This window comes from Myotis brandtii, unplaced genomic scaffold, assembly GCF_000412655.1.
Source record: "Myotis brandtii unplaced genomic scaffold, ASM41265v1 scaffold123, whole genome shotgun sequence".
Taxonomy (NCBI): Eukaryota; Metazoa; Chordata; class Mammalia; order Chiroptera; family Vespertilionidae; genus Myotis; species Myotis brandtii.
Window position 1 is genome coordinate 1565837 of NW_005354291.1, and position 15704 is coordinate 1581540.

Consider the following 15704-nt stretch of genomic DNA (forward strand, 5'->3'; position numbering starts at 1 on the left):
TTCTCCAGAAGACTGCTTCTATCACCCGCTCCGTTTCATTCCCCGAGGTCCCCAAGGAACCACATGTAACGGAAACTGCCAATTGACCGCTTCCTCCTGGGACTTCGTTTTTTGACAAGAGTATAAAAAACAGTGCATGTTTATTAACTCCAGGATGTCAAGCCAGAGAGATGCTCTATGGCAACTTGAGACTATTAGTTCCAGTCTGTCCTTCAGTCTTCTCTCTGATTCTGTGGTGTCACTACGTCCTATCAAATTCACTCTCTGCTCCACATAGCCACTGGTTTCTGTTGTAATACAGATAATAATATGCAGGATATTCCTACACACTATTTTCTACATTTATCATCTTCTATTACAATGTCTTGTTTTGCATTTGCCCAGCCACTGGTTTCTGTTGCCAACACAGATAATAATATGCGGGATATTCCTACACACTATTTTCTACATGTATCATCTTCTATTACAATGTCTTGTTTTGCATTTGCCAATTTTCAATATCATTTTTGCTTCGGTTGCTCTTTTTAATATATTTTTATTGATTTCAGAGAGGAAGATGATATTTTCAATATCATTTTTGCTTCGGTTGCTCTTTTTATTTTTAATATATTTTTATTGATTTCAGAGAGGAAGGGAGAGGGAGAGAGAGAGAGAAACATCAATGATGAGAGAGAATCATTGATCAGCTGCCTCCTGCATGCCCCACACTGGGGATCAAGCCTGCAACTTGGGCCTGTGCCCTGACCGGGAATGGAACTGCGCCTCTTGGTTCATAGGTCGACACAACCACTTGAGCTACACTGGCCGGGCTGCTGTGGTTACTCTTATTCTATAATGCTGCTTTCCAAAACTTGTTCTGGGAAGTAATATTTGTAACTCAGTGTTAGAAAATGTTACATAAAAAAAGGAGGGGGGATTATAGTTAAATAACTATGGAAAACACAGAGATTAATATATTTTAATTCATTTGTTTTTCTGTACATTGTGAATTTCTAAGAAAGATTACAGGATGTAGCTTTTTCTGACTTATTTTTAGTATGTATGCAGGCAGGTTTATCCTGCCATATCTAAAGAAATCAGTGGTATGTAGAACATATTTTGGATAATGATATTCCAGATGCTGCTATTTACTGTCTCCAGTGAGGACTTACAATTCCCTTGAGCTCATAATAAAGCAATGCTATTTATTTTACTTATCTTTAAGACTGATCATTCCTGTTTAGTATTCATCTGATCTCTATCCTGTCTGTTTGTAGTGCTTCTGTTGTTTGCATTTCTTATATAGACTTTGAAAACCTTGTGGCTTGAATTTTTTTCCCAGTAGTATTACAAGTATTTTAACTGAGCTAGGGTGTTTAAAGTTTCTGAATATGTCCTTGAAATAAAAGTTTATTACAGGTACTTAATGTTTCTATTGTTCTTTTTTCAAAAATATATTTTATTGATTTTAGAGAGGAAGGGAGAGGGAGAGAGAGATAGAAACATCAATGATGAGAGAGAATCACTGATTGGCTGCCTCCTGCACGCCACCCACTGGGGATCAAGCCTGCAAACCAGGCATGTGCCTTTGGCGGGAATCAAACCCGGGACCCTTCAGTCCTCAGGCCGACAATCTATCCATTGAGCCAAACCAACTAGGGCTCTATTGTTCTTTTGATAGGTTTAGAGTTTCATTGCATTCCTGATTACTGTTCAGTGTTTCTAATTGTGAGCACATAACACAAATCAGTGGTACTTCCTCTTCTATTTTTGCAATATAAATTCAGGAATTTTGAGTTTATAACAATGGGGGCCTATGTACTTCTGATGATGATTTATAACATGCTCTCAAAAGACTCCTGAGCCTCAGTGATGAAATCAGAATGTTAAATTATGGTAATTTAGTAGCTCCTCTATGAGATAATTTAGGAAGATAAATTTTCTGAGATTATCTTAGCAAGTACCTTGATCTACATAAAAGTATGTGGTATAGAACTTCATAAACAATCTTAGATCAACTTATTTATAATTTGGGCATGTTGGTGTTCTTTTTATTAAATGAATGCTCAAGACCAGCCAGTGTGGCTCAATGGTTGAGCGTCAACCCATGAACTAGGAGGTCACGGTTTGATTCCTGGTCAAGGCGCATGCCTGAGTTGTGGACTCGATTCCCAGTGTGGAGTGTGCAGAAGGCAGCCAATCAATGTGTTCCCTCATTGATGTTTCTACCTCTCTCCCCCTTTCTCTCTCTGAAATAAATAAAAACATATTTTAAAAAATGAATGCTCAATATATCCTTTTAATATGGAGACATACACCTCTTCAAGCATAGGCTTGGGGTAAAATAATTTTTCATAATCACATTCCTGATAGACACTTTTCCTGAGTGCATTGGTCAATGAGAGGCAATTGTCAGTGAGGAAGAAGCAGGGAGGAAGAAGCACGAAGTGATGTTGAGAGGGTCAGAACTAGACACTTTTCACTAGGCAATCCCACTTTAGAAAATAAAAATTTATTGACAGATTATGGCTACACTATTCAAAATTCAATAATACTGAAAAACAACCCAACTGTCCAATGTTTTTGGAATAGTTAGGCAAAACTATGCTAAGAAGATGAATTCTTATTAACTAAAATTAAAATGGCCCTAGCTGGTTTGGCTCAGTGGATAGAGCGTCCGGCTGGGGGCTGAAGGGTCCCAGGTTCAATTCCGGTCAAGGGCACCCCGGGTTGCGGGCTTGGTGGAGCTGATTAATGATTCTCTCTCATCATTGATGTTTCTCTCTCTCTTTCTCTCCTCCTTCCTCTCTGAAATCAATAAAAATTTAAAAATAAATTTAAAATGTATGCCATAGAAATGAAAAAGTATGTAAGAAAGAAAATACCTTGCATAACTTGTTATAATAAAATAAAATACAGAAAATCTAGATCTAATAAAAAACAATGTTTGCACAGGAATAAGGACAAAACAAGTACACTAAACAAGTAATTTTCAATGGATGTATTCTTTGTAGTTTTTTGTTTACTAAGCTTAGCTAACTATAGAATTTTAAAAAATACCTTCTAAGGTCATAGGCAAATGACTTTATAAGCAAACTATAGCATCTGTGGGTATTACATTTATATAAGTATGTAAATACTTATAGGTCTATAATATGCACATATATAGAAATAAATGTGTATAAAATTAAAACATTGTTACGAGTGAAAAAGTATCCTAACTAAACATGATGCATATTTAGAAGAAATACATTTATTTCCCTTTGTAAACTTGATTCTCCTGTTTGAGCTCAGATATATTTCAGCTTACCTCCACATAAATGATGAAGAAAATTAAGACCAAGGTCATCCTAAATATGCCATATGAAAAACAATGAGAACACCCAGGCACTAGATACTAAAAGACAAGTATTTTAAAAGCAGAAATCTGTTAACTAAAATAACATCGGGTAATTTTAAGTATGACTTTTTAGAAGCATGGATTCCCTGGCTTAATGCTAAGAACAGTGGCTGTTCTAAACCAAGCTGGACAAGTAAAATTATTTGAGACTGGCAAAAGAGAAGAGGCATAGCATACCAGAGGTCGTCTAAACCAAGCTGGACAAGTAAAATTATTTGGGACTGGCAAAAGAGAAGAGGCATAGCATACCAGAGGTCTCTTTACCCTGGCTGAGAAGGTGACAAAGTCCGTAATGAAGAATATACCTGACATGTAAGCAGGACAAAAGAGAGAGAGCTCATGGACATGGACAACAGTGTGGTGATGGCTGGGGTGCAGCAGGTGGAGGTGGAAGAGGACATAGAGGGGATAAATGATGATGGAAAAAATAAAGGATGTAAAAAGGACAGATATAGGGGAATACAGAAGCCATCTATATAACTTTGAAAAGCTCTATGGTGGAGTAAAATCTAAAGAAAGAGAAAATGTTAAGATTGTGCGGGCTGTTTTATTATGGCTAAGAACCTGAGAGACAGGACAATGTCAAAGCAGTTTTTCTTGTTATACATTTATTGCTCTGCTTAATCTGTTTGAAGGAGCATAAAAATACATGAAATAATACCCCAGGTGAGATCCACTCTTCCTCCAGCTAGAACGCTGAGGCCAACACAAATCTGACTGACATGCAATTGAAATTCATGACTACTTTTCCTTGACCTGAGCTCTTAACAGTCAACATCACAGGCGAGGTCCAAGTCCAAAATCTTTCAAGAAAATCTGTGTTCTTTATCAGAACGATACAAAAAATCCTTTTTTAATCAACCAACAAAATGCAGTTAAATAAAAAACTCCTGCTTTGCACTGAGCTGCAGATAGTGAATTAATTCACCCAGGAAGAGCTGAAAGCACTTCGCACAGGGCCACTGGCCTGCAGGACCCTCACTGGAAAGCTGAGCATCTCACTCGCCCCTTCAATTTCTTAAATACTGTAATTTTTATATCTTACTTGCCAAGCTTTCTTCATTTTAAAAAGTTTTTATTGAGCTAACACTATATAAGTGTTAAAATAACTTTTAAAGAAAAAAATTCACCCACAAGCCTGCCACTGCACTAAACTTCTTTATTTTGTTCACAAACACATATAATTTGTAGTGATAATCACACTATACATAACAATAATGGAGCCAGACTATTTAAAAACATTGTGTACCATTTCCTGACAACATGTTCTGCCAAAGTAATGAGTACATATTATGTAAAATTCAGTGTATGCTAGAGGTCCATACAAATAAGAATATTCAGTAGATACCCCCTAAATATATACTCCCCAAAGCATATTTTATCCTAAAAATGTAACTTTAAGACACTTTGTAATTCCCATCTGTGTGCCACTTTTCCTTACCTCTTCTCCAGACAGATAGTAGGCTGAGAGTAGTCCACCAACAAAGCGTATATTAACTTCAAAAACAGAAACTTCAGCATTCTGTAGAAACAAAATAAAGGAGGTACATACATAAACAACAGTATACAATTGAGAAAAATATTGTGAGAAATGCACTAAATCTTTAAATTTTATTCAAATCATATATGCTTGCCCAGAGAGATCTATATATATAAAAGCCTAAGCGACCGTTATGACCGAATGACTGGAACAACCCATCGACCAGTCGCTATGACACACACTGACCACCAGGGGGCAGATGCTCAAAGCAGGAGCTGCCCCCTGGTGGTCAGTGCACTCCCATAGCCACCAGCCAACCTCCTGGGGTCCCTCCCCTTAGCCAGCTGGCCCCCAACAGGCCTCGATCACCGGCCAGGCAGAGGGACCCCACCTGTACACAAATTTGTGCATTGGGACGTTAGTTTATATATAATAGGGGAAAATTCTCTCAAAATACATAGAATAATTTTGACTCAAAATCTCAATGATAAAAATACTAGAGGCCTGGTGCACAAAATTTGTGCACTTCGGCGGGGGGTGTCCTTCAGCCCAGCCTGTGCCCTTTCGCAGTCTGGGAGCCCTCAGGGGATGTCCGATTGCCTGCTACCATATCTGTGCTCGCCAGCCATGAGCCCGGCTTCTGGCTGAGCGGTGCTCCCCCTGTGGGAGCGCACTGACCACCATGGGGCAGCTCCTGCATTGAGTGTCTGTCCCCTGGTTTGGTTGATTTGGATATCAGCCTTTTATTGTATAGGATTTATGATATATTATTTCCTCTCTCTATTCAACAGCATTTACAATGCTCAGTGTTCTCTATTTGTGCAGATGACTAGGGCCAGGGCACTCTGTTGTTCTATTCTGTGTTTTCCTTTTATTCATTTACTTTTTCTTCCTGCAAGGACATTTGGACTCACAGTTTGGCTGGCAATTCACCATTATTCTAGTAACCTTCTTGCATCATGTTAAAGTAGCACAGCGAGAATGCAAATCAGATTTTAAGCTGGGAGACCTGGGTCTAGTGCTGTTCCCAACTGTCTGCCTGCAGCCTGGAAGGGCCAGCCTCTGAGAAGAAATTCATCTTTGCATGAAGGAGATGATAATCATATGTATGAGGTACGCTGCTGAAACTGCTCGTTTATATCAATAATAGCTTGCTTTTATTATTATTATTTACACTATGCCAGATCCTGTGCTAATCTCTTTACATGGACTATGTCTTTTATGCCTTACACCAGCCCTCTGAAATAACTGCTATCCATTTCACAAATGGAGATACTGAGATTTATAATGGTTACTATGACTTTCTAAGGTCAGACAACTAATAAGTAGTTGAATCAGGATTTGAACTCGAGTACTAAATTCTTGGTCCAGGGCTCTGCTACCAATATCAGCTAACATGATAATGCACCAAGTCTCTTTATTAATAGTCATATCATTGTGGCATAACAGTCATTACTGCCAATACTTTCATTATTTTATTATATCTGACTACTAAATGGATTTGTCTTACATTCTGTTACTAGATAATTTAATAAAATGAACCTACAATAGATTCACAGTACACTTTAAGCTTTAGTTAGCTTCTTTTTATATTCTCTTGGCCTACTCAGTAATTGTTCACTTCTGCCTAACATCAAACCATTTATAGATAATCATGGGGGAGAACAGTAAATTATAATATATGGAGTAAATATCTGGTAGATAAACTTAGTCAAAATCATCTGAGATCTTATTTCCTTTCACAAACAATTATTAACCAACTTCTGTGTTCTAAGAATATGGCAATGAAGACTGACAAGTCCTCAAACTCATGGAGTCTACATTATAGTGGGAAGAAACAGTTCCAGAGGAAAAAAGGAGATATATTTTCATTTAATTCACAAATGATCTCTGAAAAGGTATAAGGATCTAACAATTAAAGCTAAGTAACTGTTTAAGTTAAAAAATTTTTCCAAAAAATTTCCTACAAAAAGATTATGAAAACTCCCTAAGGAAGAAGAATTACTGGGCCAGAGGTAAGCAAAAATATAAAACAATCTGTGATGAGTTGTTTAGTTGTATTTCATAATTTGTAACATATGTCTAATATAATTTGATTAAAAGCACCCTGTATAGGTGCCATTTATCCGTGAGGTGTATGACTTTGAATGAGTTTATGTAAATATTCGTACAAGTTTTAGTATTCCACAAAATTATTGATAAGAAAAAGGGAATCCATTAATTTGTTTTGGATCACACAGCTGTATTTCGTATGTCTAAGGGTCATAATGTCTAATAATAAAATCTAATGACTCTAAACCCTCAAATTGTATGACTCCCAATTTGTAATTGTGTTCTTCAATTTTGAACCTGAGAACAGTCCTCCATATTTCTGCCTATTGAAGCTTGTTAAGGTGATTTTTATATTCTTACTCTGGTTATTGATTAAACAGACATGTATTCTCTCTTCCTTCTATAAAAATTTTAGATAATTAGGGCCTTTACAGAGACATCTGATAAGAATTATTGCAAGGTAGAGGACTGAGCCATTTCAAACATGACCAGAAATATATCTTAAACTATGTATCAATCATCTATTAGGTACAGTTGTTCAACTAGTTATTGGTCCAGCCATGTATTCTAGAACTCTATCCTGCTCTACATATAAGATATTGAAGAAACCTTGCAAAGTGCCATGCTCAATCAAGGTCAGTAGGTTTGTCTTTTGAATTTCACGGATCTAACAGTCTAGTGAGCCTGTGCAAGAAACAAATTTGGCTGCGAGTGAATCCATGCCCTTCCCAGTGATTGCTCTGTCCTTGTCTTTACAAATCCGGCTCAGGAAGGTCACATCACCATCAGTAGCACTCAACAGTCATCCTATCTCCCTCCTTTTGAAAACCAGAATTACATTTGAATTCCCAACATATAATTTTTTCTCCTTTCTTTTTTCTCAAAGTGAAATATAAATTATTTAGAAACCTTAATTTCCACTTTCTGGCTACACTACATTTTAGGTCACAAGACTGAAATTTTGACACGACGTCACTCTTTACAGATCTTCAGGTGAAAGAAGATAACGATTCGTCCACTGCAACAAATTGGTTGACCATATTGTTGAGCAGATTATAGAAATACTACCTTAGCCTCAGAAAGACCTGGGACTGAAGACTGGTTTGGAAGCTAGCTGAAATGTGAGATCCCAGGCAAGTAACTTATTCTCTCTCAGTCTTGGTTTTCTCATTTGCACAAGGAACAATGCGCTCCTTACAAGGCACTATGAGTCTGTGAGTGTGAGGCACTGTGCACAATGCCTGGCACAGGTCAAGCACTCAATAGTGAGCCGCTGCCATTATGACCGTACGGCAGCTCAGCCTAAATAACCTTCCACAGAGGTTGCTGAAAAATCGGAAACTCCGAAATCATAATATTCGAAATTGTAGAATGCAAACTGATACATCTCTGACCCTCATGGGAGTCATATTTCTTAATGGCTAAAAAAAAAACAACCCAAAAAACCCTCTTTTGAAATATAGCATTCTGACCAAACTTCCTTTTGAGCTTGATATAATTTCTATGACATCTGATTTCCAAAAGTAAATTTCTACAATCTGAAGGTTTTAGGCCATTTTTATAAGCTTCTAATTTCATTTTCCATTAAAATAATCTTATTACATTTAAATAAATATGTACCTCCTGTTAATATTCAGACAGTGTCTTTTAAGATGTTCTAAAATTTTTTCAGTGACTCGCCCTAACGACAGAAGAGGAGCTGGGGCAGAGAGAGGACAGCATGCGAGAGGAGGGCAAACCCTACCAGCCTGTGACACTAAGATCTTGTGTGACTTATCCTAACAAGGAAGGTGAACTTCGCCATCTCCTTCATCCGTGTCTGCTTTCCAGGAATCTGCCCTATGTATTCCAGGGCCTTTAGTATACACATCGTATGTGAGTTTCAGCTTGAGATGTGGATCCTGTCTTCTGTTTAAATTGCACACACCTATTAGTTAATATCACAGCAGATGAGCAAGGGGAAGGTGGACATTTTTTGGCTAAAGGCATCGTCACACAAAAAATCGGGTTGGGAGTCACTGCTCTTTCATTTTGACTTTCCTCTACCAACAGCCTTTGAATCAAAGAGCACACTTAACCGGATTCATATAGAAATTTAATAAAATAGATGGCATAACTTAAGTTTACACCTAAAAACAAGAGTCGAGTCTTACAAACCACAATAAAATGAGGCCTCAGTACTAATCTCTCCAATTGTCTTGGGTGTCTTAGATTGATCATTTCCACCTTTAGTGTTTATCCCTTTCCCTATTAGTTCTGTCCTTTGATTTACTCTACATCTATGCAAAACGATTAAACCGAGAAAGCTTTCTAAAATGAAAAACAGAATTTAAGTCAGTAAATCATTTTGTGTACCCCCCTCCCCCAATCCTTAACATTATGCCGTATTTCTCTACTGGGAAAGGCTTTCTGCAAATCAACTGACCGTGAGCTCATGGGCATGAAAAACCTGGCCTGGGAGAGAGGGGAAGTGACCATTTCAAAACAAGTGCATGAAAGACCAACTTCCTCCCACTAGACAAGGTAGCTTTTAAACAACCCAGAGAAATTCATTAGGTTGTGTTTTTTATAACCAATTTATTCACTGAAATTCCCTATAAAGTGATCTACTTTAATAGATCTCAATAAATGATGTAACTGGTTTGACCATTACACTAACACATTTAGGCCTGAGAACAATCCAGCCAGTTTCCTTTTGTTTGAGGAACTATAGAGGCAAAAGTTTCCCTATAGGACAGATATATCGCTGCTTTGCACTTTCAAGCCTTATAATTATCTAGAATCAAACTTGTACCAGAATTCTCCTTAGTTATTATCCTATGACTCCACACAGCTTGACATCCAATTGATTACATTAAATTGAAAAAGAACTTTTATTTTCAAAAATATGTTAATTCTACTTTTAGTGTTCAGTACTAATTCTGAGAAACGTTTTTCAAAGGTAATTATTTCTCTCTCTCTCTTTTTAAAGGGGAATAATTCTCAGAGAGTACTCATTTGCTAGCTCTTCTTCCCAACTCCCTGTCAACTTTCTACTCAATGAACTATAAGCCTGGGTTTCGCAGCCTGTTCCCATATGTAAGATGCAAGCAGGCTGCCCGACTACAAACCAATGCAATAACTACGTTTAATAACAACTGCTCGACTACCATCCAATATTAACTCTGTGCAATAATAACTGTCCCACTACAATCCAATGCAGCAACTGTGTTTAATAATAACTTTCCACTACTAACATGTATTATAACTATGCTTTACCTTACTGAAAAACATGGTAGAAACAACATGAGACTTTTCAAAGCCACTAATTAAAGACAGGCAACTGCCTATAAGCCTTGCCTATGTTTAGGCTTAGTATTCACCTTTATTTATAAATGGTACTTCAAAGTATATGCTTAGTATACACCTTTATTTATAAATGGTACATCTGAGGATTAAGAATATGTATAAAACTCCTTTAACAGATTAGATTGCAATATTAAACAGTGTAACTTAGTGAAACATATGTCCTAGCGGCTTTTAATTTCATATTTAAGTAACACAATAAAACCTTTAAAATGAACAGAATGTTAAGTTCACAAAGACAGACAAATTACCATCTTTTCTATGTTAATAGGTTGGTTTTACTGGGTAGGTCCAGAAGGGCCTCAAGTAGCAGTCTAATCCATCACTAATAATGGTCCAAGAACTGCTCAATATCCTCTTAAAGCCAAAACCCAAACCATCCCTCTAGGCAAGCACTGATTAGCATTCAGATGGAAAACACTGAATAACTCCACTCAACAGGACAGTAAACTTAGTTATGTGCCCCCCTCCCCACTGGGATGTAATGCTGCTCTCAGACAGACGATCCATAGAGCAATACTGAGGCAAAACTCACTTCTTTCAGGCTGTATAGCCTGGAGCTCTGGACCCAAGCCAAGTACTCAACAGGCATCTGAGAAAATCCCAAATCACTTCTTCAGGCCAACTTACATTATTCGGATAGCAAACCCTACAACTTATTTCCCTGTAAAGTAGGGTGGCATTCAGACTAGATAAGAGAACAGTTTGGAACTTTAAAAAATAAAATCACTTTTGCCACAAGTATATCTGTTATCTAAAATATATGGTGTTCATTGCAATCAAAAGTACAATCCAGGTGTGTGCCAAAGATCACTATCTCAGTGTGTTGCCAGTTAGCGTCTGGAGCAAGCTAATCATCTTTCCGTTGTCATTCTCAACACCTGGCCTCTCACGCAGAGATATTACTTTACCTCAATGCAGAACAAAGCTTCTTAAGGATAATTTTAATGTCGCTTTGGCTTTTTCTAAGAGTTTACATAAGACATTGTTATCTGGAGAAAATGTCTAAGTAGTCTATAAAATTCATTACTGAAGATGATTTTCAATATTTCTCATGTAAGGACCTAGGTAAGCAATACTTCTTGGGAGTGACCGTATAGAACAGGAAGCTCAATACTGGATTTAGAAAGGCCCCAATATGAAACTCTTGATCATTCGGCCTTATGTTAATGATCTTCCTGTAACAGGAGCCACCACAAATCCATTCTGGAAGTAGGTTAGGTAAAAAAAACAAGTAGATCAACTGCACTTGAATTCCAGATCAACCATATTAAAAACTACAGCCACCCTTGCACCCTGACAGCTGGTTTTCCATCTACAAAAATAGGGAAAACGTCATTTCCCTGTACGGTTCTCACAAAGACTAAATGAGATAGCCTATGAATCACCTGGTATGTCTCCGAACTCTTTAAGAAGTAGTTGCAGATCTAAGCTGCTCCACAGACACCTGACCTGACTACAAAGCCTACTTGGAAAGCCCTTGCTCCTTCCAAGTCAAAGTTCTCAGGAAGCAGAAGTGTCCACCATCCTTAATTCCGAACCTTTTCCCTCGGTGTACATGGGTTTTGTTAAGAGTAATAGTACATATGCAAATTCTTTGCCCTAGATAACAGCCGGGAAGTTACAAGCAAATGCAAGTTCCTAATACGACTTCCCAGACAGCCCTTGTGATAAGATTCCCCAGCCTCCCAGGGCCTTCCCCTTGTGTACCCCTTAGAAAAAACACCAGGAGAACTTATCGAAACCCCGCTATTTTTGGTTTGAATGGACCAATCTGGCCTTAGCTTGGGAACTCCTAGCCACTCTTCCCAGCCTAATAAAGGCATGTACGGGGTTCCTGTCTTCCAGTCTGTCTGTACTCGGCTTTGACAGTCCTGAGTGGCCCCTGGGGGCAAGCCTTGTACGTCATCAGGACGTGTGAGTAATAAACTTCTCTATTTCAATTTCTCTTGTGGTCTTTTGTTAAACTGCACTTCCCAATCTGGCACCCTGGTGCTCCCCTTAACAAATGTTAAACATACAAAGTGCGAAAGTATGAGCATTAGATCACACAGCTGTGTTGACTCACATCTGTGATGTGGTTAGTTGGCTGTGTGGTCTGGTGAAAACTCTGAGGCTCAGATTTCTAATCTGTAAACGTGTGAAAACAATTCCTAACTCACAGGGTAGATGTGGGACTTGAATAAGAATACTTGGCACACATAGGGCTCGATAAATATTAATTTCTATTTTCTTTAAAATTGCCCCCAAAAAACCCAAAATGAACAAAGATACATATTTGTGTAGTAAGGGAAGATGAGAATCCTATCTAATAACAAGGGAATACGCTAATTGACCCTCACACCATCGCAAAGATGGCAGTGCCCACAGCCAATAAGGCGGAGATATGCTAATTGACTGCCATGCCCTCAAAGATGGCGGCAGGGGAGGGCAGTTAGGGGTGACCAGGCCAGCAGGGGAGGGCAGATAGGGGTGACCGGGCTGGCAGAGCAGGGCAGTTGGGGGTGATCGGGCTGGCAGGGGAGGGCAGTTGGGGGCAATCGGGCCGGCAGGGGAGCAGTTAGGCATCAATCAGGCTGACAGGGGAGTGGTTAGGGGGTGATCAGACTGGCAGGCAGAAGTGGTTAGGGGCAATCAGGCAGGCAGGCAGGCAAGGGGTTGGGAGCCAGCAGTCCTGGATTGTGAGAGGGATGTCCGACTGTCAATCAGGCAGTCAGACATCCCTGCGGCATCCCAGATTGGAAAGGATGCAGGCTGAGCTGAGGGACAACCCCCCAAGTGCACAAATTTTGTGCACCAGGCTTCTAGTATAGTATGATACTACTTAGAAGTTGCATTATTCTGTTAGGGTACAACACAATAACCTTCCCAATGCCATAATTTATCCCTATTAACTGAGTTTTAAGAACTGAACTGGCAACTTCTGTTTAACTTACCACATTAAAATCTAGATTGTCTTCAACCCATGATTTTGCCTCTTCAAATTCATCTTTCATTCCCATAATAAAAAGTGTGTCCAGGGCATCTACTATTGTTGCTCCTTTGATACTTCCTGAAAATATCAGAAACATTTTTATTCAATCAATTAATTTTGACAGATACATACATGAAAATTGACCAGACCTTGGAAAGGGACTGAATTTATTAATAAACAATAATGAACACAGTCTAAAATTCTTTCAGTGAAGGAAAATTAAAAAAACCGCACAAAACTCAAACAATTATCACAGGCTATAGATGGATACACTAATCTTTAGTTTCTTCTGAGTTGTAGAAAATGAATCTCTTAGAAATTTCATTTGTGACTGCATTCTCTAGCGAGAAAAGAGTAGACGTAAAAAACAGGGGCAACGCGTTCCTTTTAATGTGATTATATCAAAGTATACCTGTGTAAAACTGTTTAAATAGAATTAGCTCTAAAATTGTTTAGTGATAGCTCTAAGAGACCAGTACTCTAAAATGGAATTTGACTCCCTTTGAAGCCCTGATTCTCCCCTTCCTCCCACCCGTCTACCCCGTAGGTAATGAAGCAGACCAAATGCTCCTCTGCTGGGTTACACCTTGGGATCTAGAAATCATGATGCTGCGCCCATACCCATTAGATGAGAATCTCGGGAAGGTATTTTTTTTTAATATATTTTATTGATTTTTTACAGAGAGGAAGGGAGAGGGATAGAGAGTTAGAAACATCGATGAGAGAGAAACATCGACCAGCTGCCTCCTGCACACCCCCTACTGGGGATGTGCCCGCAACCAAGGTACACGCCCTTGACCGGAATTGAACCTGGGACCCTTGAGTCCGCAGGCCCACGCTCTATCCACTGAGCCAAACCGGTTAGGGCAGGGAAGGTATTTTTTAAGGTATGCAGGTGGTTCTACTATGCACGGGTGCTCTGTCTGAAGAATGGTCTTTGCAGATAACTCCATCAGGTATGCAAGTTTCCTAGCAACGTGGTCAGAAGGATCACACAAACATCTCCACCACCCACAAGTTCAGCCAATTAGGAGAAGTTACTGTCACTGAATTGCGACAAGTGACACAAAGTATATTCTACTCACCAAACAAACTGCTGGAATGGCCTTCTTTTGATACAGGTTTCAGTTCATTTAATCCCCAGGCATATTGTTTATAGTTATACCAAGCATGTTTCATCATCTGAGAAAAGAAATGAAAATGGGATTATAATTTGAGATGTTTTTGCTACAGAATAGATCATATGTTAAAGACCTAAAGGTTAAAATATTAAAACTCACTGCTTAGTTTAAAAGATTAATTAAAACTGTGACAATGATATGAATAAGCTAGAACACGTACATACATATATATACATCATCCCTTTATGTTTACAAATGGAGATTTTTTTTGAATCCATTTTATCCTACTTAAGATATACATCATTTTCAAAAGACCGTTTCCAGCAAGAGAAATTTAGTTTATCCTTAAAAGGATAAACCATTCTTACATTTATCTATTTCATTCTCATGACAGATTAAATCTGAAAAGACTCTATATTTAAAATTCATACTTTTGTACAAGATTCTCTGTACTTTCAATCTCAAGGTATAGTACAAACATCCAAGACAAATATCCAAGGTTATCATTTGAACACTTTGATTTATCTTGACCAAATCTATACAGAAGTACTTTAAATATCTACAAGAAATGAAAAAAAAAATAAAGCTCGATGGTTATATCTTGATTTTGGAAAACTTCAGTTTATTTTAATATAACCAATCTTTAATAGTATACATATGTGTGTATACCTATGTAACAGAAGGCTGACCCTGTGTATTCCCAATATAGACTCCTTGTACCAGGAATGTTTTCAGGTCCAAACCTCTCTGTCACCCTTAGTTGCATAAACCTTTTCTTTTATTATTTTTAACAAAATTAACTTATCTATATATAATGAAAACCAAATTAATTTCTCCTGGCTGATAGACAAAGTTTTGATCTACTGTGCGAGACATTAACTCTAATAGAAAGTGAATAATTTTCAAGAGGAGGAATTGTTTTAAAAGCTTGTCAAAATGGCTGTATAACTATTGTATAATAGTTTAATAAATTTTTTAATGACTCAAAGAATTTATATGTAATTATGTTCACATACATTTTTTTAAAAAGAGGGACCTCCCCCCCCCCCCCCCCCCCCCCACAACTTCCCGCTTGCAGGCAGCGGCTTTGGGTGTTCCACCCTGCCACGTGCCAGACTCAATCCGACTGGGTGTGGGGAGAGATTGGGCAGCTCCACGGCTTCAGTGAGACCAACTCAATTTTATGAATAAGAAAGTCTTCAGCTGTCCCTGAAAATGATAATTAACATCTTTCTTTAACCAATATGTACATTATCTTCCTATCTCACGATAATTGCTACTAATAATGGCTACCAGAATTTGTAATCCCTTTGTTCATTGCAGCATTATTTACAATAGCCAAGATATGAAAAG

General features: G+C 38.2%; 1 protein-coding gene across 1 annotated transcript in view; it reads right to left on the reverse strand.

Annotated features, from left to right (window-relative positions):
- The window catches only part of MAN1A1 (mannosidase, alpha, class 1A, member 1), a 155342-nt gene that overhangs the window by 89952 nt on the left and 49686 nt on the right, over positions 1-15704 (reverse strand). Inside the window, exons 3-5 of the mRNA XM_005859101.2 lie at positions 14316-14412; positions 13193-13308; positions 4821-4901 (exon numbers count right to left, since the gene is read on the reverse strand). Coding sequence (XP_005859163.1) covers positions 4821-4901; positions 13193-13308; positions 14316-14412 — 294 coding nt within the window. The remainder of the gene's footprint in view (positions 1-4820; positions 4902-13192; positions 13309-14315; positions 14413-15704) is intronic.